Consider the following 27,107-nt stretch of genomic DNA (forward strand, 5'->3'; position numbering starts at 1 on the left):
TGGAGAAGTCAAAGAATCAATTCTCCACTAGACTCTCGGGAGGAAACAAGGCCCCGTCAACATCTTAATTTTGGCCCAGTGATGCTGATTTTGGACTCATGGCTTCCAGAACTGTGACAGAATAAATGTCTGCTGTGTTAAGCCACCAGGCCTGTGGCACTTTGTTATAGCAGACTCAGGAAACTAATACAGACCCCATAAACTGGACTTGATGAGAGTAACAGTGCAAAGTAACTTGTGTAAACAGCTACCTATAACTCTCTCTGCTTTGCTATGTTTCAGGAAAGATTTATGGTCGCTTATAGTGATTCACAAAATGTACCAATAACACAAATAATAAATAGGTGAAAAGGGAAAAAAACAGGGATGGATGTACAAAATGGAGACCTTCCAACAACGGGGTGTATGCAAATACACACGTAATAGTTCTTGCCACGAGTCAACCACAAATTTGGCTTTAAACTAGCAACCAACATGCAAAGGAAGTCTTCATGTTTATATGATTCAGCGGCCATCACATAAAAACAAGCCAACTCCACAGAAACACAAAAGACAAGATGAAATTTCTCCCAGGAATTCTGCCACCCAGGACATTTTTTTGGACTGTAGCTATGCATAGGATACTCATTACCCCCTGTGTAAATGTCACAGTAGCCACTAGACCCAAGTTTATAAGGCTGTTTACCGTATCATAAACTGATGATATGTCAAAATTTAAAACTTGATAAAAGCAAGTTCTATAGTATACATTGATAAGATGTCAAAACCTAACTTAATAAAAGCAAATTCTTTAAGAGGAAAGGGGATGTAAATAGAATACCCTCGAGGTATGCAACTCACTGCTGAGTTGCCTTAATTCCAGGGTCCATTTTAGAGCATGTATGAAAGGCTTTGAATCATGCTCAGAAAATAAGTACTGTTTTCTCAGCCAAACTGTCAAACATTTAATAAGTGCTGCATACAATGTCTATGGGATGTGGCTTCCTTGAAAGCAGATTCAATATGGAGTGAAATACTTATCTGCCCAGCGAGATCTAGATGACTACCGAGCAGACGGGTAAATGACCCACCCCTACTCCCTGAAGAAGCTTCTGGGCCAATGGGGAAAGTGCTCCTGACCCAGCCTAGGGGTAGCAAGGAAGGCCTGCAGGTGATACCAACTGGCTATTAAAGAAAGAGGAGGGGAATGGCACCGCAGGTGGGTCAGAAAAACCACAAGGCACACTCACGGCCGTTGCTTCAGAGCTTATTGGAAGCAGCTCTGTAGCATTCCCAACAAAATAAAGGTAGCGAACCCTGCAGCAGCTTCCAGGAAAGCCAACCCTCCCGCGCTCTGCCCAACCCACCACCCCTCTAGCCCACACTGGCGGAGGCGCTAGCCACACTGTACAGGCGCCAGGTTTACCTCGGAGGCCTCCAAGAGACGGCGCCAGTAAGTCGGGGCCGCCGGTCCGCTCTAGCCTTCAAGCTTCCGTTTCTCTACTGCTCCCCGTGGCAGTCGCCGCCGGGTAGGGGGCGGGCCTTCCGGGACGAGGGCGCGTGAGTGCGGAAGGTCAGGTGCAGGTAAGTTGCCGCTGAGTCTGCGGGTATCTGCAAAGAGCTGAGCGTCGTGGCTGTAGAGTTCTTCAGGGGTCTTCAACCTTGTAGAATCGCCAAGAATAGGACGAGCCCGTTTCGTTATTTAGTGATCAGCTCGGGGAGTTTCGAGTTTATCTAACAAACTTGGCCTTTTCCTGCATCAGTTGGGGAATTTACCAAACGAAGGACGCCAGCGTTTCTGCTGCCGGAATTTCCTCTCGGGAGCAGTTAGTTACTCTCTTCCACATAAGTTAGATGTACGGGGCTGAGGTTTTCTGCTCACCAGACGAAATGGCCTTCTGCACCGTAGCTTTGAGTGAGGGATGCAGGTTACTTTTGTTACCAGCTGAAGAAAAGTGCAATTAGGTGATATTTAACACAGTGACTGCGACACTGGAAAAAAAAAATAGTTTTTCTTTGGGGCCATGGTGTTTTATTACGAAAGTAGAATAAAAACTTCGAAAACAAAATGATCCTTTCTAATTTAATGAAAAATGTATTTTTGTTGTTTTCTGTGCGTTAGTTATATGCATTTAAGTTGTCAGTATGAATTGTAACAATAAGAACATCGGCAAGTAAGATTTTCACGAACCAACTTCAGGGTTTTGCCCAGGGGGCTACCTGCGCATCTCCCATCTCCCAAGATAAAGTGAAGTGTGAATTACATATGCTTCATGAGGCCCCCTGTGTAAGTCAGATACAACTCACATGGCAATTAATGTGTTAAGAAAACTGTTGGGGTAATGTCCTCCTGACTCAAACGTTGAGTCGGTTGACTTGACACTACTGTTCTTCCTATCACAGGCAGAACTGATCAAATCAGGTGGAGGGGGCTGAGTTGTTCTTGCTGAACTGAATAAATCTAACAAGTATTCAGTGCTATTCATGCCTCTACTTAGTAAAATAATTGGTACTAGGCTTTAAAAATAATATAGCACTCTGTTTAGATTGTTATGTTTAGATTGTCTCTTTGGTAACACCTGTGTGCAGTCTGGGTGAGTTCCTTGGGTCCCCACGAGTGTTAGGCAGGCACTGTGCCAAGAATTTTGCATGTTAGCCTCACAACGCAGGTAATATGACTGTCTTCATGTAGTAGATAAGAGAACCCCGCAAAGGATAAGTACTACTACAAAAACGACATGGCCATTAAAAGGCAGAGGCAAGATTGCAACCAGCTTTTCTACTCCGAAGCTAGTGCTCTCTGCTAACCAATGGTTTTGAGAAGCTAGAGAAAGCTCTCTCCCTGGCAAAATTTACACACATGCATGCACATTTCAGCATATAGATTTATAGTTCCACAGGCTTCAAAACACTGAAGCATATCCGGGTTAAGAATTCCTGTATTTCATCTTCACCTTTCAAAGAGAAAAGGCAAACCAAATCTGAAACCAGTTGAAGTAAACCTGATCTTTTAAAATTCATCAGACCTATCAGAAAGATCAAAAAAACTTCCCCTTTTGTGCCAAAGTAAAAATATGTGGGCCGGGCGTGGTGGCTCACGCCTGTAGTCCTAGCACTCTGGGAGGTCTAGGCAGGTGATCCTTTGAGCTCAGGAGTTTGAGATCAGCCTGAGCAAGAGTGAGACCCCCATCTCTACTAAAAATAGAAAGAAATTATATGGACAACTAAAAATATATAGACAAAATTAGCCGGGCATGGTGGTGCATGCCTGTAGTCCCAGCTACTCGGGAGGCTGAGGCAGGACGATTGCTTGAGCCCAGGAGTTTGAGGTTGCTGTGAGCTAGGCTGACGCCCTGACGCTCTAGCCCAGGCAACAGAGCAAGACTCCATCTAAAAAAAAAAAAGTGAATTTTCTTTGCGTGTGGGCTTAATTTGTTTTGCTAGTCACATTTGAGTAATTTGTTTTTGCTTAGCATTTTCAACTCCAGTTAATTTTTCTTCATGATACTGTAGTTTTCCTTAGTTCACATTTAAAGAAAGGTGACATTTTAAAGTGAGTGTTTTGTACCCCTTAGAAATGGTTTCATGTGAATCAAAATCTAACTGACATGTAAATTATTTGCCTTTTACTTTAGTGTCATTAACACGATAATATTCTTCTTTCTTTCTTTTTTTTCTTTCTCCCAAGATGAAATTGATTGAAAGATTCTGTAAGACAGCATACCAGGGTCCTGAAAAGTCCTAAGTAAGGCATTTGAATTTTTCTCAAATTTAAAGCTTGTAAAAAGTGGCAATTGGTCAGTCTTAGGATCAATACTTATGGGCAGCAAAACTTTTTAGCCTATGTAAAAAAAAAAAGAAAAAGTGTACCAAGCTCCTCTGTCATTGTGTCTGTGTTGGTAATTGTTATAACCATTTTCAGTTTACTCCTGTTTAGTGAGTGGGTCTTTGTTTCTAGTAAGGGATTCAGGTTTGAAAGGCCCTTTCTCCATCATAAAATCTTTAGGACTTGGATTTTGTGGTATACCCATGTTCCAGTGGATTCTAATGTGACCTTATTACTTATGAGTTACATATTCTCATAATATGCTACATTCCAAAGTGGGCATGAAGATAATTTAGCATCCTGTAATGGCTTCAGTGACTACTATCCTACTGAGTCCCTTCTTCATTGCTACCTGTTAAGTTAACCCATGTGCTGGTCCCCTCTATCTTTCTCTGGCTGTCAGTCTTTGTAAGTGAGGAAAATCATTCCACGAAGGTACAAGGTTTTAATTGTATGAAGTATTATCTCTTTTTTTGCATGATTAAATGAGAACAACGATTAAAAAAATGTGTCTGTGTGGGACACATGAATACAAAACTTACAAACAAGTTGAAGTTTTTTCTCTTTTTTTAATTTACGATTTACTGAATGCCACTGTCTTACTCATTTCTTGTGCTAGTCCTGCAAGCTTCTTAAGTGTGGAAATACTGTACAGTTACAACACAAATGTGCTCTGATGCCATAATGGTAATTAAGCAAAACAAAGTTGATGAAGAAACAGTTTGTTGTTTTTTAATCTGATATTTGGAAAAAGATAACTATAAAGGTGAAAGGAAGAAAAAAGATAAAACATGGAATGAAACTTGTTACACCTTCTGAAGGCAACTTCTGGACATTTGTGAGGCCTTTAGAAATTTAGAGTTAAAGTCATTACCTTTAGAGGTAATGACTTTTTTTCTCATTGATGAAAATATAACCCAAGTCTTAACAACTCCACCCCCAACCCATCTGCATCCACATAATGGAGCTAGAGGTGGGAGAGAAGGGATCTGGGAACTGAGAGTGCTGAATGGAAAAGGGAAGAACAAGGCTTGTAGGTGATCCCCAGATGGGGGTAGGAAGAGGTAGACCTTGGATCCGACAATTCTCCCATTGCTGGCCTTCAGGTGGCACTGTTGGCCTAAGATTGCTTGGTTGGTGTTCAGCATGGTAAATGGTTGGTTTGAGGTTGACATTCTGCAGTTGGTTTGAGATTAGCCTCTTCTCTTTTAATGGATCTTGAAATGAGTATTAAAACTTCCTTAATTTAAACACTGGGTTGGTTTATTTTCTTGCAAGAGCTATGTTGAAATCCACCTGGCACCATTCCTGTTTAGGAGGTTTTTTGGGTGCATTTCTCCCGTTGGTTTTTCAAGATAGGTTTATGCCTTTTTCCTGTTTGGACACTGACTCCTTTTCATCCCAGCTGAAGTGCCCCCCAGGATAGTCTGAGTCAACAAAGATTCTCTTCTCACTACTAAAATTTCACATAAATTTATATATTCTGCCAACAGTAACTCCTGTGTCTGACCTAGGATGGAATGAGAGTTATTCCACCAGCAGCAGTCTTAATTTTTATGTACTGCTCGTATAGTTTTTGATGTCTATTAGCTGTAATTTATGCATATCATAGATATCATTCTTATGCCTATTTCAACATTCAGTGCCTTTGAAGAAAAAGTTACTGTTTTCAGCTGATAAGAGCTTAGTTAGTTTGCATTAAAGCAGAATATATAACATGGAAGATAAGACAAGTAACCTCACAATTCATACGTGCCTTCTATTTAGTAATAAGATGAAAATCTTTTGAGCTGTTGAGTTTATTTCTATAGGACTACTATCTATTTGTTTTTCCCAAATGGCTCTTAGTCTCTAGGCAGAATCCAGTTCAGTAACCTAGAGGCCAAATGACCTCATAACTCATTAGCAGCTTTCAGAGCCATCTGGAGCCCTTGAGGAGAACAGTGTTCAAAGGACTGATAATAAAGACAACAGCGTAATTATTCTTCTGCCATGATTACACCTTTAGATGGCAAGCAGTCAGCATATTTACTTTGCAGATTGCTTAGGCAGGTGTTTTCTGAAGGTATAATGCTGGGGTAGGATAACTTATTTCCCTGTCCTCTTCATCCAGCCTAGAAATAGGTAAATAACCTAGTGAATCACAGAATAGTTTATTGTAAAAAGGGCAGTACAGCAAGGAAGTAATAGTACATAAACACAAAATGCAAAAATTGCAAATGTAAAGCATGCAAAGGAAATAGCCATTTGGACTGTGGATGTTTCTCAACTTCAAGGCACATCCTGCCAACAACGTACACTGATTCATGTGTGGCTTGCTGTGTTTTCATTTTCTAAAGTGTTCTTAGATAATCTTGGGATTTCTTACAGTAACCTTTTTCTCTTTCTTTTCATTTTCTGTAAGGACTGTTTCTCCTTGCTGTTCAAGAAATGTCTTCAGTTTCAGAATATGCCTTGCGCATGTCCCGTCTGAGTGCCCGGCTATTTGGTGAAGTTGCCAGGACTACCGATTCCAAGTCCATGAAAGTAGTGAAACTGTTTAGTGAACAGCCTTTGGCCAAGAGGAAGGAGACTTACGACTGGTATCCAAATCACAACACTTATTTTGCACTCATGGGAACGCTCAGATTTCTTGGCCTCTATAGGTAATGACAAAAAACACAAAAAGGGACCTGAGAGATTTTTTTTAGTAGATCAGAAAAGGAAAAAATTAGCTTTCCTATCCTTATAGTTTTGTGGTTCTTATAATAGAGGCCCAGTTGTTCAAAGGGTACAGTTTGCAGGGGAAAGGCCTCTTTTTTTTTATTTTTTGAGACAGAGTCTCACTTTGTTGCCTGGGCTAGAGTGAGTGCCGTGGCGTCAGCCTAGCTCACAGCAACCTCAAACTCCTGGGCTTAAGCGATCCTACTGCCTCAGCCTCCCAAGTAGCTGGGACTACAAGCATGCGCCACCATGCCCGGCTAATTTTTTTCAGTATATATTTTTAGTTGTCCAGATAATTTTTTTTTCTATTTTTAGTAGAGATGGGGTCTCGCTCAGGCCGGTCTCGAACTCCTGACCTTGAGCGATCTACCCACCTCGGCCTCCCAGAGGGCTAGGATTACAGGCGTGAGCCACCGCGCCCGGCCAAAAGGCCTCTTTCAAAATACCCAATGGGCAAATCAAAAATGAAAAAAGGAAACTCGGGCTTGTTAGAAGACATGTTTTAATTATGTCTAAAATGTGACTGAGTTATAGAGAAATATTTCATAATTCACTAAGAGCACTCTAAAAAAGATGCAGAGAAAAATATCTAAATGCTGAGGAAGAAAACCCTATGCCAGATGTTAGGGCTCACACCTGTAATCCTAGCAGTCTGGGAGGCCGAGGTGCGAGGATTGCTTGCGCTCAGGAGTTTGAGACCAGCCTGAGCAAGATTAAGACCCTGTCTCTACTAAAAGTAGAAAAATTAGCTGGACATCATGTTGCCCACCTGTAGTCCCAGCTACTTGGGAGGCTAAGGCAGGAGGATGGCTTGACCCTAGGCGTTGGAGGTTGCAGTGAGCTCTGATGATGCCACTGCACTCTACCCAGGGTGACAGAGTGAGACTCTGTCTCAAAAAAAAAAAAAAGAAAACCCAGAAATGCCAGGGTTGCCAGGGTAGCAGGTTCTTACTATCAGATGAACAGAGTCCTTGCCCTATACCTGATCTTAGCTGGTGTGTGGGAGCCTCCTTTCTCTTCTGCTGGCGATTTTGTTGGCATTCTTATTTCCTCCCACTGTGTTCTGGCATTTTTATTTTGTATCCTTTTTGATATATTAATTTAGTCTAAATAAGCTGTAGTTGGCCTTTAAAGGTGATATGGAAATTACACAGGCTCTTAACACCATGCATTTATGTTTGTTCATGTCTAGGAAGTAGGTGCTTATAATTATATACCTCTAGAAAGAAAAAAAGTCAAATACCTACCATTTTCTTTAAAAAATTTTTTTTAATTACCAAACTAATATATGCTCATTACAAAAGAATTCAAATAGTACATAGTTGTATAAAGTTAAAATACCTACCATCTGTTGAAAAATTTAATGTATTTTAATTGGACTTGTCTTTGGGCAACAATACAAAAATTATTTGAGACCATTCATACTAATATGATAAAATTAATAGTGCAGCATGATACTCATTCCAGATAGCTAAAGGTTAATACGTTCATTTATGCAACAGATATTTCTTAAGTACCATCCATGTGCAGGCACCTGAGATGGCACTAGGAGAACAGCAGTGAACAAAGTAGGATAGATTGCTTAGTTAATACATTATTAGCAGGTATAATCCATGACTTTTTTTTTTTAATGTAGGTTGAATCAAGGAACATTTGCTTGTCATGTGAGCATTACTAACATCTAGTAGTCTGCACATGACATTTTTAATGTGTGGAATTGCTTTGGGACTATCACCATTAGTCTGGGCTCAGAAAATAAAAGCTTATTAGGACCCAGAATAAAAAATTGGAAGGAAGATCCCCTGAGTAGAAGATTAGAACCCATAGCAAAATCACACTTGGCTATTTTAATTTATCTGTTGGCCACTGCTCTCCATTTGTTTGAAAAATAAAGATTTGGCCATCTTTGGGGACAGGGAAAAAATACTTACCCATGGAAAAGCAAAATTGTTTTCATGTAGTCACTAGTTACAGTAAATGTCACCTCTAATGCTAGGACTCCTGTGGCATCAGGCAAGATGAAACTAGATGGTCTTCAATAAAGAAAATATTATTCAGAGACCTGCAAAAGAGGGAGGGAAGCAGTTTCTCAAAAACAATTGATCTGTTAACCAGGTGCTTAGGTTGTATCAACAGAGACAAAGCCCCCTGCTTTTCTGGAGCTACCTTTCTGTCTGAGGGTTGATGGGAATGAGGGAGAGAAGGAAGAAGAGGGAAAACAAATAATAAATTATGTGATACATTACAAAGTTGAACGTGCTGTGGAAAAAAATAGTAGAGCCGGCTGAGCAGGATCCAGAGTGCTGACAGGGCCCGTGGTGGGCGGGGAGAGGCTGGGTTACAGGATGAAACAAGATAGGGTCAGCCTCATCAAGAAGATGATGAGGTTTAAGCAGAGGCTTGAAAATGGTGAGTGAGCCAAGTGGGACCTGGGGAAGAGCATGAAGGCAGGGGCAAGAGCAGAGCAAAGGCCTTGAGATGGGAGTGTGCCTGGTCTGTTCCAGAAGGAGCACAGGCTATGGGGAGAGTGGCAGGGACCAGAGGCAGATCACGAGAGGCTGTGGGGTTATAGTATGGACAGTGGCTTTTGCTCTGGGTGAGATGGGGAGCCATTTGCAGGGCAGTGAACAGAGGAGTGACATGATTGGACATATATTTTAGAATTACTCCAGCTGCACTGCTGAGAGTTATTTGGGGACATTCACAGCTAATCCCAAAGAGGTCTGTTGTATACTGTCATGTTCATGGAACGAAACATTGTCATCTATAAAGCAAATCTATTTTAAAACATCCTAGAGAGTTAAAAATTGGACTCAGCAAATCCCTCTCTTAGATTTAATTCGTACACCATTATTATCCACACTTACAGATGAGGAAACTAAGGTGCACAGAAGTAAGGTCACTTATCCAAGGTTAGTACATGGTGGAACTGTGACTTGAACCCAGGTTGAAATGGATTCCAGAGCTTGCATGTTTAATCACTGTACCATTCTTTGGGTATTTGGTCTTAAGATGTAGACATTTAGCACAGTACAGGGAGTCTTTAATTTCTGTACCATCCAATACTTAAGTAGCCCTGGCTGCTTGAATCCTGTAGTATCTGTCTTTTGATTTAGTGTCTTTCTGCCTAAGTCTTTCCCTCAGCAGCATTTTTGTATGAGTTACCCACTACCATTGAGGTAGCTTCCTCCAGACCTCTCCGCATTCTTAGTATGCTAATTCTTGGGGCAGTCAGGGTTTCTGTGTAGCTATTAAAGCTTTTACCCAGTTTCTGCTTGTCCCAGTGTTACAAAAAAAAATGGGGGTAATTATTAGTGTTGTACCATAGTTACATAGGTTTACATGGGCTGGCCTAGGAATTTAGCTGCAGCATTATTTCTGTGAGGGGAAATGGACTTATAAATGAACTTTTGGAATATACCCCATCTCCATGTTGGGTATGCCCTGTACTTTGTGTTCACCAAGCTGAGCACATGGCCTGTAAAAGTCAAGGATCGATAACAAGGACCTAAGAGAGCAGTGCTAAATTGGTGCACTTTCCCAGTCTGGTAAAAATAACTGGTTAATTACTTTTTCTTTCTTCATTCAGAGATGAGCATCAGGATTTTAGGGATGAGCAAATGCGTCTAAAGAAGCTTCGTGGAAAGGGGAAACCAAGGAAAGGAGAAGGGAAAAGAGCAGCAAAAAAGAAATAATATTGGCCCATCGAGAAAGAAAATTTCTTCCTCAGAGACAGGGAGAAGAAATTGTATTTATCATCTTTCCACATGTTGGAGGAATGTAATCTTCCTAAGTGAAGGTTATTTGGAAGAATGCCTCTTCTCCGTGTTGACATCTAACCCAGTTAAATTGTGACTGATTTCTTGAACACATTTTAATACAAAATTATTTCGGTCTTGGCTTTGTAATCTGAGGTTTACCTAATTCTCTAATGAAATGAATACATAAATTATTGTTTAATGACTTGTTTGGGGTTGGGGTGGGATGGTGGGGGTGGAGGGAGAACTCATTGCGTGCGTGTCCTGTAGTTCCTCGTTACTCCCTTCTTGCTTCCCCACTTGCCCAGCCCAAACTTCTTTCATCTCTCTGCCCTTCAGCCACTGTCTCCACTGCTCACCAAGCTCACACACTTTCTGTCTCTCCACCTACTCCTCTGAGAAATACAGTAAGATTAATTTGTGGGATAAAAGGCTGTGCCTGGAAAGGGAGTATTGAATACCTACTGTATACAAGGTACTGGTGGTTAGCAAGAGAAATAGTCCCTACTAGAACTTTCAGTCTTGTGGGAGAAACTAATATATAATTAAGTACAGTTGTATTAAGTACTTCAAAGGAAAAAGCCAGAGTTCTGTAAGAGTGTGGTCGGATGGATGGTTGGATCCAGAGAGAGCCAGAGGCCCAGACCTCATTAGAGAGTTTAAAGGCCTTCCTAAAGAAGTGATATTTAAGCTGAGCCCTAGAGAATAAATAAGAGTTAGCCAGAAGAAAAATTGTGAGAAAGGTATTTGAGGCAGAGAGAGCACAATTTGCAAAGCCCTAAGGTAAGAAGAAATGGTCCTGTTCAAAGAATTGAAAAAAACCACTGACTTGTTCATCATTGGCCATGAGGCAGTAGGCAAAGGCCAGACCACGAAGGGCTTTGCAAGTTCTGTGAAAAAGCTTTAACTTAGCCAGAGGTCAGAGTGTGTACAATTTTATTTCTGTAAGAGATGACTTGTATAGATTTTAGTAGCACACTACCAATTTTATTGTATTCTAGCAACGAATTTCCAAAGAGATTGTGAGGACTTCTCTGGTTATTTTTTTTTTCCAAGAGTTCTGAATTTTTAGCACTGTCCAGTAAATTTTTAAGTACTTTTTAAAATTATTGTGGTAAAATACATATAACTAAATTTACCATCTTAATCATCTTTAAGTGTACAGTACAGTAGTGTTAACTATGTGCGCATTGTTGTGCTAAAGTACTTTTTAACCTCTGTTGCTACTTCTCAGCTTAAGGGAGCAAAGTGCATAGGCAAGAGTATGTATAGCAGCTACTCCAGCTACAGTTTTCTTTCTCTGCAACACTGAATGATTCCAGAACTAGAAAGAATCCTAGTCCATATGCTTAGACAAATGGTATTTTTAAAGATGCATAATCCAGATGGTATGGCTAGGACTTATATTATCGCCTGTAAAAAAAAAAAATATCTAAAATTGGGTGGTTTGTATCTGATAGAAGTGAATTCCAACAGAAGGCTGGGAATCCATTCATTTAGAACTCTACTGAGCACCTGCCATGTGCCTGACACATAATTGTAGAGAATACAGAGACAAATCAACTTAGTCCCTAAGATTGTGTGAATGAGCATGTGTGTGTTGTAAAATATTGGCAAGATCTCAGAAATTTGCTTAGAAAAGTGCAGATGCACTGTTATTCTTGGCCAGTGCAGCTGAGCCAGGTGTGGGTGGATGATTACCCCAGGATGTTGGGCTGACAAATAGGCTCTCAGCCTGAACCCAGTATAGCTAAGTGGATGTTCTAAATTATGTGATCTCCAACTTTTGGAGAAGGCCTGCATGTAAGAGAAACTTGGGAGAATTGGCATGATGTTTTAAAGAAAACAACCACATTAAATACTAACAGCAGACCTGAATCAGAAAACAAGAATCAATGTATTAGATCTTGGCCCCAGAGCCTGCAAGGAGCCTTACCAATGGTTGGCGGGGAAGTCTGTAGATAACCCAGCAGTAGGTTAGTGTGCCACTGCTCCTGGCTGAAAATCAGAAACTAAAGCTAAACATTTATTTGTGCGTAAGCTATACCCTCAAATTAACTGAAAGAGTAAATACTGTGTGACTCAAAACAGTTTGTACTGAACTACAGTGGACCAGCTGGAAAGCAGAGGCTAAGAAGAAAGAGTTAACTTGACACTATGGAAGGCAATGAGTTTCCAGACACCAGTGCCCAAGGGTTAAGACAAAGTATAATCAGGAAAAAATCTCTTGACTCCAGGTTAGACTAGCCAGATTGTTTAATTGGGTTTATCTAATTATAAACTATTTGTGCTTTCCCTCTAATGTTTGGTGTTTAATGTGCATGGATGATTTCAATATGGCATAGTAAAAAAGAGACTGGGTTTTGGATTCAAAAGTCATGGGTTTGTGACATAGTTTACTTACTGGCTGTGTGACCTTAAGTCACTTACCTTCTCTGAACCTCCTTCTTCCTATGTAAAATCATGACAGTAATACTCACTGGATTAGTGAAATATTAAGATATTTGTGAGAAGGACTGTGTAAATTATAAAACAATCAAATGTTTTTATATATAGTGCTCTGTGGGACTAGTAAGAATTGCTGCATCTTAACAGATTTCTCCAAGGCAATGTTGACAAATATCTGCTAAAAATATAAAGTTCTCCAGATTTACATGCAGCATGATAGGTTCAGGAAGAGGAGGTAAATGGGAGATACATTTTATTATTTATGTAATTATGAGCCCTAGAAATTCATTTTTTAAAGTATCATGTGTGCTTCAAAATAAACATAAAGCATTTTATACATAAATTATGTTTTTATTTATAAAGCATCTTCCCAGAAAGAATAAATCAAAATTTGAAATTCTGCCACTTCACCCTGTTTCTCTTTCCTCACACATTTCTCCCAAAGCTCTTAGGTGCCTAATTTTAGAGAGTTAGGACAGGGAACAAACCCTGTCCTCATGGTTCTTTTTCCTAAATACTCAAGAAAAGTTGAGAAGAAAGAATTTCTTTAAGAAAAATTATGATAGAATCAGCAAAAGAAACAGTAATACATTTGAGAAGACTTAGATAAAACAGAAATAGTCTAACTCTGGATATTGCGATAACTGGAAAAACAGTAAAACATTTATGCTAAACTTAAAACCAGTGAAATGTTTATTAAGTGACATAAAGGAACAAAATGGAGAGAGGGATCATGAAACTACCCAGATGGAATTTTCTAATGTAATTAGAGATCTAGCAATATTATAGGTTCATATTAAAGTAGAAACTGGAGTTAAACGATTATAAATTCTAAGACTTTTCATTCTATTTAAGGAAACATCTTTCTAAAAGGGGATAGATATTCATTTATAGAGAGCTCTCTCTGTCCCTGGTGGAGAAGACATGAGCTCCTCCTAGGGTTGTCTCAATAAGGTGATCTAAATTGGTGCTCCATGCAGGATCATCTTCCAAAGAAAGCCACAAAATGGTTGATTGGCTGTTGAGTTTAGAATAAAAGCAGAATTCTAAATAGAAATTGAAAGTCTTGGAGAGGATACAGGTTAATCTAAAAAGAGCTCTACTCTGAAAATATATGTGAGAAATGGGCAATGCATTAAGCACCAAACTGGAAACAAAAAGGTTAATATAAGTATTTAATAAAAGAGTTAAAGGGAGATCAATGTTTGCATCATCAGGAATGACAAGCAGTGAAAGCAACAAATGCGAGTAATGACAACATTTTCATAGTACTTACTACATGCTGGACATTATCTCTGTAGTTTGTATCTTATTTGACTCCCCTCCACCATATGACAAGTATCCCCATTTTACAGATGAGACTGCAGCTCAGATCTTGTGCCCCAAGATCATGCAGCTATAAGTGTCTAGACTGAAGTTTTAAATTCAAACTGCGACTCCAAAGTCTGTACCTTTAATCATACTCTTACATGTAGGATTTCCACAAGCAGAGAGAAAGGGTTAAAGCAAATAGCATGAGCGAAGACCCACAAGCAACCATAAAAACTCTGGTTGTGAGAGCTAGAGTGAGCATAGCCTGGCAACCAAGGAGTCATAACCTGAATGAACCAGCACTGAGCCCTCAGGTTCCCTGTGTCCTTTCATGACCTGATGATGTAGCTCTGATCTGAGTAGTAGTATAACAATAACTATCATATGTTGAGTGCTTTACCATTTGCTAAGCACTCTGCTTGTTTCTTTATAAGATCCCTTAATCCATATATGAGCTCTATGAAGGTCCATATTATTTTCCCCCATTTTATACATGAACTTAAGTTTAGAGCTATGTTTCTCAACTCTGGTTATGCTTAAGAATCACCTGGGGGAGGTTATCCCTGTCTCCGGTCCCACTCCAGACTGATCATAATTGGGGTGGGGGGAGAGAAATAGTGTAGACATGGTATTTTTTAAAATCTCATTAAGTGGCTCTACTGTGCAACCAAGGTTAAGTAATATTGGTCTGAAGCAGTATTTCTCAAACTTAAGTATTCACCAGTATGACCTTGAGTTCTTGTTAAACGCAGATGGCTGGGTCTCACCCCCAGTGTTCTTATTCAGTAGGTCTCTGGTGGGGCCTGAGAATTTGTATTCGTAATAGGTTCCCAAGTGTGGCTGATACTGCTGGTCTGGGGACTGTACTTTGAGAACCTGGTTTAAAGTAACGTGGCCAAAGTCCCACAGCTGGTAAATTATTGTGGCCCCCTAACTCTAGTGAACTTAGCCACCCCAGAGCCTTTTCCTAACCCTGAAGGAGCAAATCTTTAGAACCTGACAGGAAAAAAAAAAAAAAACAAGATATGACACTTAACAAGAAAGTTTTAGTCAACATGAGAAAGTTCATGAAACTATTGGATGTTGTAAAAGAAGATTGACTAAATGAAGAGACGTCCCATATACATGAAGGGGAAGATTAAATATTATAAAGATGTTCCTTGGACCCTGGGGTAGGGCACCCACCAAGCTGCTGGCTGCTATGGAAAGGTGCCTGTCAGGGACACGACAAGCTGGCCCAGATCTGCTCAGCAACATCACAGCCAAAGCTGTTGCTGATGCCATTAGAACAGGTGTTGAACCAAAAGGAATGGATAAAATGATTCCAGATGGAAAGGGTGATATGACTGTTAGCAATGATGGTGCTACCACTCTGAAACAAAATGCAAGCATCCCATCCAGCAGCCAGAATGCTGGTGGAGCTGTCTAAGGCTCAAAATAGAGAAGCAGGGCCAGGTGTGGTGGCTCACTCCTGTAACCCTAGCGCTTTGGGAAGCTGAGGCGGGAGGATCCCTTGAGGCCAGGAGTTCAGGCAACATAGTGAGGCCTCATCTCTACAAAAAGTAGAAAAATTAGGCATGGTGGTACGTACCTATAGTCCCAACTACTCAGGAGGATGGGGCAGGAGGATCCCTTGAGCCCAGGAGTTTGAGGTTGCCATGAGCTGTGATGATGCCACTGCACTCTAGCCTGGGCAACAGCATTACTTGAGACCAGGAGTTGGGGATCAGGCTGGGCAACATAGGAAGACCCCATACCTAAAAAAATATTTAAAAAATTATCCAGATGCGGTGGCATGTACCTATAGTCCCAGCTACTTAGGAGGCTGAGGCAGAAGGATCACTTGAGGCCATTTGAGGAGTTTGCGACCAGCCTGGACAACACAGCAAGACCCCATCTCTACAAAAAAATTTCAAAATTAGCCAGGTATAGTGATGCACACTTGTAGTCCTAGCTACTCAGGAGGCTAAGGTGAGAAGATCACTTGAGCCCAGGAGTTCAAGGCTGCAAGTGAGCTATGATGGTGCCACTGCACTCCAACCTGAGCGACAGAATAAGACCTTGTCTCTAAAAAAGGTAAAATGAAATAAAAATAATTATCTTTGAGTTCATACTGTATAAATAAATAAATTAAGGAGAAGGGACAACTTTACCTTACAGAAGAATTCCAATTTTAAAACGTGAGGAATGAGGAAATGGCAAATCACCATTAAAACACCACAGTAATAATTGCTGCAAGCAATATCCACTGATGGATGCTAAAATTGGTGGGCAAAAGTTTAAGGAGAAGTAGGATATTTTAATGCTCTCAAAGTATCTTCCCCAAGTAAATACTATTTACAAAGAAAAAAGTCGTACCTTTACGGTGGAGAAGCCCAGCAGACACCATGTTAACATTAGTAATAAGACACATTGCCAATCATGAACTAAACTCTCAATGGTATCGCGCACTGAGAATGCCATACCAACTCTTTGGAATTCTTCCCAATAATGCAGAACCTCAACCTGGTGAGAAAACACCAGGGAAACCAAAACTGAGGGACATTCTGCAAAATAACTGGCCAGTGCTCTTAAAAAATCTCAAGGTCATAAGAGACAAAGGTAGAAATGCTGGTTGGAAATGGTGCCCGTGGGAAGCAAGGCCCTCAGCCTGTGGGGGTGGAGGGTGTCCCCATGCACCGTCTCCCAGGGGAAGGCCGTGGTCACAGGCCACAGCAAAACCAAGTCCTGGGAAGCAGCAGCAGCAAAAGGCAAACCAGGAGGGCATGGCCTGGGCATCTGGGGGGGGGACACAGTGCAACTGGAATTGGGAATCAGAGAAAGAGGGGCACAAGCCATCAGATCAAGCTGAGCGTCTGGGAGCAGAAGGGCAAACCAGAGAGGACAGGAAAGAAGCAAAAACCGAATAGGTAAGGCCTGATAGGTCATAAATTAGCAGCCTATAGTCCACATTTGGCCCATGAACATGAGTTTTCTGGCCCACATAATATTTTTAGAAACCATGAATTAGGTATTAACATTTTAAAATTAAGAGATGTTACATAATAGCCCAGATATCCAGCTTCTCTTAAAAAAAGAAAAAGCCATGGGAACACAGGGTCTATACGGCTACCCCTGGGGAGGATTTGAGCTCTCCAGTCCGCCCAGGACAGAGAAGCCAGTGGCCATCTCCACTTACTATTGTGCTGCTTTCCTGCTGCTTCTCTCATTTCTGTCGCCTGCCTGGCTTTCCCAGTGGACTCGTTGGTCTTTAGACTTGTCTTTGGTTTTTGTTTTTTCGTTTTTTGTGGTTTTTTTGAGACAGGTTCTTGCTCTGTTGCCCAGGCTTCAGTGCAGTGGTGTTATGATAGCTCACTGCAACCTCCAACTCCTAGGCTCAAGCAATCCTCCTACCTCAGCCTCCCAAGGAGCTGGGACTACAGGCACATGTCACAACACTCGGCTAATTTTTCTATTTTTAGTAGAGACAGTGGTCTCACTCTTGCTCAGGCTGGTCTCGAACTCCTGAGCTCAAGGGATCCTCCCGCTCTGGCCTCCCAGAGTACTAGGATTATAGGTGTGAGCCACCATGCCCAGCCTAGACTTGTCTTTGGATCTCACTGAAGCATCCAAGTCCATGCAGAGGCCCAGACCTGGGGCAACTCTATGCTAGGCACTGTCTGTCTCTGGCCTGCCCAGTGTCAAAGGAGCAGCGCTCACAGGGGCACTGCTCTGAAGTCCTTGGTGTCACCAGAGCACCCAAGTTCCAGTGGCTACCCCACAATCCCTACCATCAGAAACCGAAAAAAGGTAGGAAAATGTGTTCTGAGGAAGAAACTAGCAGGCCTAATAGTTTCTGCTCTTTCTACCATGAGTGATTCTATTGTTCCCCAGCATTTTTAACAGTGAGGTAAGAAATGGAACAATAGGATCCAGTTGGATTCTGCAAGGTTGAAGTGGACACTTTGGGGTGGTGCAGAGGAGAAAAGAAGAAAGGATTGTGTGTTTCACAAGAGAAAGATGGTTGTCAGGGAACGAAAGCTTTTTGATTTTCTATGTTTCCGTGGGAATGCTCATCACCTGCTCTGGTAGCAAACACAGGCAGGCATTGCTGGCCATCGCATGAGCTCCTCCTGGGAATGAAGTCTCGGGCCCTTTGGTCAGCCACCGTGGAACGGGACCAGACAGGTGGCCAGCCGGACCAGGGCAACTGGTCTGACAGGCAAGGGAGGGGCTGGGTCACTCTGGGTCTTCAACCACAACTTGACAGGTCAGCCAGGGAACAAGAGGAGGGGGCAGAGCTCAGGGAGAGCCAAGCCCTCGGGCAGAGTACAAATCCCACACAGAGATGCAGGAAGCCAGCCTCAGAGTGACCCCCTGAGAGATAAGAGGTAGCACCGCAGCCTGTGGGTGGGAGCCCCCAGGTGAACCGAGGGGCTCTGCTGCTGCAAAGGCAAATGGCCCTCTGTGCTCTCCGTAGTTCATTCCCAGGCAGCTACATTCTGGGTGGAGAGGCTGGGCTAAGTGAAGTTGAAAAATAAAGTGAAGGTGACAAAGTCACTACCATGTAAAAATCAAAAGTAGATATAACATGTTAGTATTTAAGTAAAGGGAAAGTAAAGATTAACTCACACAAATCTGATTTATACTCAGCCTTTTAGAAATGCACCTATTATATAAAAATTGAGTTTGGTCTATTATGTGTTTTCTTTGCAGTGGACCTCTCTTCCCTTCTTTGTACTTGGTGGGAGACCAGCAGGAGTAAAAACATGACTTTCATTCCTAGTGTCAGACACCTACACTGATTTTTTTCCCCAAGCACCTTGTCAGTTAATGTGAATCCACTAAGGCAACAACACTCAGAGGATGGGCTCAACTCATCTACATCAAAATTGTCAGCAGGGGCTTCTCTGAATCAGCAGACTGGGATGCAGCCCAGAAATCTGCATTCCCAGCTAGCTCTTCCAAGTGCCAAATATGCATTCTAAAGCATGAGAGTCCCTGTTTTAGGAATTCTGGTGGAACCAAAATTGAAAGAGATAAACCCTGGTTCCAAGATAGTTACTCAGTGAGCCACAAGATGCAGGCGTTCACATGACCTGGGCTGTTACCCAGGGCACATATCAAAGCTGTCTTGAATGGACTTTGCATTGCGGTATCCTCATCACCTGGTCTCCTTCAGCCTCTGTTCTTATCATTCTCTTCAACAAGTTCACACATCTGTCTGGATTTATTCTTAGTGAGTCCTTGGTGTTAATAATTGTTTATTGTCCTAGTATGATCTTGTCTCTGCAATAGTCTTTGTGTTGGGGATATTTGGGGATACAGAGGTAATAAGGCTATCTCAATCCCTGGGTGCCAAATCTTGGCCACGTGTGTAGGTTGCAACCTTTATTAGGGAAAGGAAGGCATGACCAGAATTATCCTTCTTATGAAAAATAATCACTTGATCTTTCCTCCCCCTTCATTAGTCTTATGAAGGCTCCCATTGCATTTCACAACCAGCATAAATAGCAGGGAAGATGAAAGTGAAGAAAAGCTCAGTGATCTCATTTTGAGATCACAGTTTGTCTCTAGCACAACAGGCGGGCCCCCCTGCTCTTCTCTGACCGCAGCTTCTGTTGGCCGCATCACCAAACCCTCACTGGCGCCAGCTCCCCGAGGAAGGCAGGCCAACCAGGTGGCATGTGGAAAATAGAAATAAAAGGAAACTGGTCCAGACTATCTACTCAATTGTGACCACACAAAGACTTCGTTTGTTGTCAAATGTTCTACAAAGAACAAGTTCTACTTCTACGATTTTTTTAAAGTTAATTTTTTTAGAAAAGATAATGTCATGAATTTTAAACAGAGCATCCCAAGTGATGCAGCTTTCTTGTCACTAAAAATTAAACATCTGAGAAAGCATCATCAAAATAACTCAACATGGTGATTAGGGTTATGTTTTCCTAATTTTTATTATTCTGAAGGAGCTCCAACCAACTTTAAACTAGTGAAAATCCCACGGGTGCTTTCCTTTCTGCTTCCACCACAGTCCCCTCAGACTAAGGGATTTCACCACTGCCCAGTGCCTCCACGCACAGGAACTGGTTCAGCCTGTTGGAACCTTTCCCTTACCTTTCCTGTAGTGCTTGCTCCCATGTCACCTGGACAGGTGACCTTCAGAATGAGTCATTCTTTTTTTTACACCCCAGCCTGGTTCAGGTACAATGAAGAATCTGTTTCTGAAATGCCAGTCTCTAAAAAAGAGTCTTCAAATACTTTTTATGAATTTGTTCCTGGCAAAAGACAATTTCATGTTCTCCATCTTGCTCCTAGGTTGCACCAAGTAGCAGGCCTAGCTGAAATGAACAACCCTTTATAGCACATAGAGCCTTTCTACTCAAAGTGTGGTCCATGGATCTCCTAGGAGCTTTTTAGAAATGCAGAATTGCAGCCCCATCCCATGCCTTTTGAATCAGAATTCCAATGTTAACAAAACCCCCAGATGGTTTGTATACACAAGAAAGTGTGAGAAGCATTATCCTAGGATTTATATTAACCTTCAGAGTTCTTAGAGGTTGCATGTGTACCAGGGATCCAAATGCAGCCTTTCTGCCTTTACTCATGCAATTCATTATTCTCTTTGCCTGGAAATGCCTTCCATTATGTCTCATTGACCTGGTGAACTCTTACTCATCCTTCAAGGCCCAGCCAAAAGATCATATCCCCATTAAAACCTTCCTGATACCCTGAGTCAAAACTAATCATTTCCACCAGTGTGTCAATGAAGAGATTAAGAAGGAAATTTTAAAATTTCTCAAAACAAATGAAAATGAAAACACAGCATATCAAAACCAAGGGATACAGTAAAAGCAGTAATAAGAGGAAAGTTTATAGCAATAAGTGACTACATCAAAAAAGTAGAAAAGCTTGAGGTAAACAACCTAATGCATCTCAAAGAACTAGAAAAATAAGAGCAAACCAAACCCAAAATTAGTAGAAGAAAAGAAATAATAAAGATTAGAGCAAAACTACATGAAATTTAAACAAAAAATACAAAAGGTCAACAAAACAAAAAGTTGGATTTTCAAAATGATAAACAAAAGTGAGACACCTTTAGCCAGCCTAACTAAGAAAAAAAGAGAGAAGACCCAAATAAAATCAGAGATGAAAAAGGAGACATTACAACAGATACTACAGAAGTCCAAAGGATCATTAAAGACTACTAGTAGCAACTATATGCCAATAAATTGGAAAACCTAAAAGAAATGGACAAATTCCTAGACACATGAAACCTATCAAGACTGAATCAGGAAGAAATCTAAAACCTGAATAAGCCAATAACAAGTAATAAGATAGAAGTAGTAACAAAAAGTTTCCCATCAAAGAAAAGCCCAGGACCCAATGACTTCACTGCTGAATTCTACCAAGCATTCAAAGAACTAATTCCAATCCTGCTTAAATTATTCCAGAAAATCAAGGAGTAGAGAATACTCCCAAACTCATTCTGTGAGGCCTGTATCACCCTAATGCAAAAACTAGACAAAGACACAACAAAAAAGAAAACTTAGGCCAATATAGGTGAACACAGATACAAACATTCTCAACAAAATACAGCAAACTGAATTCAGCAACACATTCAAAAGAGTATTCATCATGATCAAATGGGATTCATCCCAGTGATGCAAGGATGGTCTCACATACATAAATCAATCAATGTGATAACATCATATCAACAAAATGAGGAATAAAAACCATGTGATCATTTCAATTGATGCTGAAAAAGCATTTGATAAAATTCAACATCCCTTTGGGATAAAAACTCGCAAAAAACTAGATATAGAAGGAACTTACCTAACACAATAAAAGCCCTATAGGACAGACCCATAGCTAGTGTCATACTGAATAGGGAAAAAGAGATAACCTTTCCTTTAAGATCTGGAACAAAACAAGGATGCCCACTTTCACTACTGTTATTCAACATAGTACTGGCAGTTCTAACTACAGCAATCACACAAGAGAAAGAAAGAAAGGACATCCAAATAGGAAAGGAAGAAGTGAGATTATCCTTGTTTGCAGATGATATGATCTTATGTCTAGAGAAACCTAAAGACCTCACACACACACAAAAAACTATTAGAACTGTAAACAAATTTAGTAAAGTTGTAGGGTACAAAATCACCATATAAAAATCACTAGCATTTCTCTATGCCAACAGTAAACAATCTGAAAAAGAAACCAAGAAAATAATCCCATTTACAACAGCTACAAATAAAAGAAAATATCTAGGAATAAACTTAATCAAAGAAGTGAAAGATCTCTATAATGAAAACTATAAAACATTGATGAAAGAATTAGGACGTATACATAAAAAGTAGAAATATATTACATGCTTGTGGATTGGAAGAATCAATATTGTTAAAATGTCCATATTACCCAAAGCAATCCCCATCAAAATACCAATGACATTCTTCACAGAAATAGAAAAAACAATACTAAAATTTATATGGAACCACAAAAGACCCAGAATAGCCAAAGCCATTCTGAGCAAAAAGAACAAAACTAGAGGAATCACTTTACCTGACTTCAAATTACACTACAGAGCTGTAGTAACCAAAACAGCATGGTACTGGCATAAAAACAGACACACATACCAATAGAACAAAACAAGAAAGAACCCAGAAATAAATCCACACATCCATAGTAAACTTATCCTTGACAAAGGTGCCAAGAACATACAGTGGGGCCAAGAACATACAGTGGGGAATAGACAGTCTCTTCAATAAATGGTGCTGGGTAAATTGGATATCCATATGCAGAAGAATGAAACTAGACCCTTGTCTCTCCCCATTAACAAAAATCAAATCAAAATGGATTAAAGACTTAAATCTAAGACCTGACGCTATGGAACTACTAAATGCTTCAGGACATTGGTCTGGGCAAGGACTTCTTGAGTAATACCCTGAAAGCCCAGGTAACCAAAGCAAAATTGGACAAATAGGATCAAATCAAGCTAAAAAGCTTTCACACAGTGAAGGAACAATCAACAAAGTGAAGAGACAACCCACAGAATGGGAGAAAATATTTGCAGACTACTCATCTGAGAAGGGATTAATAACTAGAATAAATAAGGAACTCCAACAACTCAACAGGAAAAAATCCAATAATCTGGTTGAAAAATGGGCAAAAGATCACAATAGACATTTCTTAAAAGAAGACCTACAAATGGCCAACAGGTATACGAAAAAATGCTCAATATCATTAATCATCAGAAAAGTACAAATCAAAACTACAATGAGATATCATCTCACGCCAGTTAAAATGGCTTTTATCAAAAAGACAGGCAATAACGAAGGCTGGTGAGGATGTGGAGAAAGAGGAACTCTTGTACACTGTTGGTGGGAATGTAAATTAGTGTAACTGCTATGGAGAACAGTATGGAGGTTCCTCAAAAAACTAAAAATAGAACTACTATATGATCCAGCAATCCCACTACTGGGTATATATCCAAAGGATGGAAATATTCAGTATATCGAAGAAAAATCTGCACTCCCATCTTTATTGCAGCACTATTCACAATAGCCAAGATATGGAATGAACCTGTGTCTATCAAGGGATAAATGGATAGAGAAATTGTGGTCCATATACCCAATGGAAAATCATGTAGCCACAAAAAAGAATGAAATCCTGCCATTTGCAACAACATGGATGGAACTGTTGTTGTGAAATAAGCCAAGCACAGAAAGACAAATCTCATACATTCTCACTCATATTGGGAGCTAAATATTAAAAGCAATTGATCTCCTGGAGACAGAGGGTAGAATGACAGTTACCAGAGCCTGGGAAGGGTAACAGGCAGGATAAAGGGGGGATGGTTAAAGGGTAGAAAAGTATAGTTAGATAAATAGAAAAACAATATTTGATAATGTAACAAAGTGACTATAATCAACAATAAATTAGGGTACACTTTAAAACAACTAACAGGGAATTGGAATGTTCCTAACACAAAAAAAAATGATAAATGCCTGGGGTGATAGATACCCCAATTACCCTGATTTGATTAATTCACTTTGTACGCCTGTACCAAAACATCACATGTACCCCTATAAAGATATACAACTATCATGTACCCATAATAATTAAAAATAAATAAAAAGAAAACATTAAAAAACCTAATCATTCCCTATTTTCTTCTTCCGTGATATTTCACATCTATAACCAATATATGCCAATATTACACAGTCTCCATATCATAATGATGTCCTCACATGTTTGTGTCCCACAAAAGTGTAAGTTACTCAGGGACAAAAACTATGCTTTCTTCATCTATGTTCCCTAGCACCTAGCCCAGGACTTGGAACAGAGGCTCAATGTTACATGAAAACTACCTTTTGATCTTTCCTTCCACTCTTTTAGAGTCACATGATAAATCTTATGCTGCCTGAAGGTTTTCACATTTTAATCCTCTATCCTGTAAAAACTATTCTTATATTTTTAATATGCTAATTTACAGCAATAATTCAAAATACTTCCATTGGCCAGAAACCATCTCTGAGCATACATTTCATTGAGATAACTATTTCTGCCCCTTTTCCCTTGCACACACATCCCTCTCCCAAAACGTAACATATCCATTGCAGATGAAAAGCAAGCTTACTGGATAGAACAGATATTTTTAGGATTGTGGGTGGTATAGTAAAACAAATTACTATAATTATGCATTTACAGTATTTCATTTCTTCATCCCTCTGATATTTTCTTACAGATATATAACTGGTGTTACTAAATTGGTTGTGACTAAAAGACAAGAAAATGGTAAGAAAAAGAAAGTAAAGTAGATGGTAAGTAGTGGTCCAGTGTCACAATAATTAATAGCTGTATTCTTAAAATAAACACAACAGAAAACATTCAGGTAATTATGGGCACTTAACAGAGTTGGCATAACCCCTCAGGTTAACAATGAACTCTTGAGAGACTGTAATTATGTACCAGCCTGCATGAGATAACACAGCCAGAGATGTTTACTGGTAATATACAAGGGTGACTGTCACAGCTCTGTGCTGGTCAGCCAGGCACAGAGGTGTAGGACACACAGTTGACTGTGCTGGCCAGAAATGCACAGCTGTAAATGGCTCGTGGTCCATAAGACGCATCCAAATGGCGCACAAAATGGTCTTGTCATTGTTCACACTTGTTTCAAACATACGGTTCTGGAAGTGGTAGGTAAGAGAAGCTGTTTAGGTGAACTTTTGCTTTCTAAAGTGGGCCTTACAATTTTTATCAGTAGGTTAAATATGAATATCCTTTGACTCTGGAATTCCATATCTATACCACAGAAATAGATACAAATGCACAAAGATGTTTGTAGTTTTTTATTTTTAAAAATAGAAAATAATCTACTTGTTCATCAGTAGGAAAATTATTAAATAAGTTGTACTAAATTCATATCCTGGATATTATACAATTCCATTAGTTTTTAAAAAAGAGGTATATGTACTGACATGTGAAAATAACAATGATAGTAGCATTAAAAAAATCAAGCAGGCTGGGCAAGATGGCTCATGCCTATAATCCTAGCACTTTAGGAGGCTGAGGCAGGAGAATCACTTTAAGTCAAGAGTTCCAGACCAACCTGAGCAACATATCAAGACCCCCATCTCTACAAAAAATAGAAAAATTAGCCAGGTGTGGTGGTGCATGCCTGGAGTTCCAGCTACTCAGGAGGCTGAGACAGGAGGATCACCTGTGCCCAGGAGTTTTGAGGTTGATGTGAGCTACAATGATGCCACTGCACTCTAGCCCCAGCAACAGAGTGAGACCCTGTCTCAAAAACAAACAAACAAAAAAATCAAGCAGCAAAATATCCTACTGTATAGTTGAATATGAACCTACTAAAAATTATGTGTAGAAATATATATTAGTATATATTAGTATATATTTAGTATAGTAAATATATATTAATATATATTTGTATTTGCATAGCAAAAATTTAGAAGGTTACTCAGCAAACTGTTCACTATGATAATGCCTGAGGAAAAGGATTAAAACAAGAATAAGAAATCACTGTGAAATCACTTTTCTTCTGTTAAGAGATACATTTTTTTATATTGTTTGAATTTTGTTAAATTTTTAACAAAATTTCAGATTTACACCAAGTTGCATCAAGTCAGGTCACAACTTTTAGCAGCAATATCACAGCAGTGATGTTGTGTTCTCAACGCTTCATGTCAGAAGGCACACGACGTCTCATTACAGGTGATGTTAAACTTTCAACACTTGGGTAAAGGGATGTCTGCCAAGTTTCTCCACTGTTAATTTAATACATTTTCCATCAAAATGGTGATGTTCTAATTCCATCATTCTTTCTACACTAATTAGGATTTTACTCTCAAAGAAAGCTTTCCCTTTCCCGTATTTGTCCATTCTTTCTTTCTTCCCTTCATTCATATCAGTTGGATTCATGGATTCTTTTTTTTTTTTTTTTTTTTGAGACAGAGTCTCACTTTGTTGCCCAGGCTAGAGTGAGTGCCGTGGCGTCAGCCTAGCTCACAGCAACCTCAAACTCCTGGGCTTAAGTAATCCTACTGCCTCAGCCTCCCGAGTAGCTGGGACTACAGGCATTTGCCACCATGCCCGGCTAATTTTTTCTATACATAGTTTTAGTTGTCCAGATAATTTCTTTCTATTTTTTAGTAGAGACGGGGTCTCACTCAGGCTGGTCCCGAACTCCTGACCTTGAGCAATCCACCTGCCTCGGCCTCCCAGAGGGCTAGGATTACAGGCATGAGCCACCGTGCCCGGCAGTAATTGTCTTCTTAAATATAAATTTCAGAGGCCTGCTTAAGACTATAATATTTGTTGTCACTTCTTAATTTTCACTCACTCAAAAAACTGACTTTTCTTAATATTTTTCCTGTAATTACTCTATGTGCCATCAGATGCTAGTAGTGCCTTAGCCATGGCTGACTTATTTGACTAGTAAGAATTTTACTACAGGAATATGTTTGTATGTTTTTATTCTTTGCAATGTTTTAATCCTTTATTAAAATATTTGAATTTAATTGAATATGGTAGATATTTCTTATATATAGTCATGCATCACTTAACAATGCGTATATGTT

The 27,107-nt window shown here is 40.0% G+C and overlaps 1 protein-coding gene and 1 long non-coding RNA gene across 5 annotated transcripts in view; one reads left to right on the forward strand and one right to left on the reverse strand.

Moving 5' to 3' along the window:
• The first annotated feature begins 1,504 nt into the window (after window positions 1-1,504).
• On the forward strand, window positions 1,505-10,452 carry MRPS33 (mitochondrial ribosomal protein S33). 3 transcript variants are annotated; one of them, XM_045565265.1, is made up of 4 exons: window positions 1,537-1,563; window positions 3,668-3,724; window positions 6,210-6,450; window positions 10,098-10,452. In XM_045565265.1, exons 3-4 carry the CDS (start codon window positions 6,236-6,238, stop codon window positions 10,201-10,203), a joined length of 321 nt encoding a protein of 106 aa, XP_045421221.1. In that variant the 5' UTR covers window positions 1,537-1,563; window positions 3,668-3,724; window positions 6,210-6,235; the 3' UTR covers window positions 10,204-10,452. The 3 variants fall into 3 exon arrangements, with proteins under 3 accessions (XP_045421220.1, XP_045421221.1, XP_045421219.1); XM_045565263.1 differs by lacking the exon at window positions 1,537-1,563 and adding an exon at window positions 2,188-2,266; XM_045565264.1 differs by lacking the exon at window positions 3,668-3,724 and having other exon boundaries at window positions 1,505-1,563.
• The window catches only part of LOC123647645, a 47,165-nt gene continuing 28,577 nt past the window's right edge, over window positions 8,520-27,107 (reverse strand). For both annotated transcript variants that reach the window (XR_006738301.1, XR_006738300.1), the window contains exon 3: window positions 8,520-8,570. This is a non-coding gene — a long non-coding RNA (uncharacterized LOC123647645). The remainder of the gene's footprint in view (window positions 8,571-27,107) is intronic.

Source organism: Lemur catta, chromosome 11 (assembly GCF_020740605.2).
Source record: "Lemur catta isolate mLemCat1 chromosome 11, mLemCat1.pri, whole genome shotgun sequence".
NCBI classification, from domain to species: domain Eukaryota; kingdom Metazoa; phylum Chordata; class Mammalia; order Primates; family Lemuridae; genus Lemur; species Lemur catta.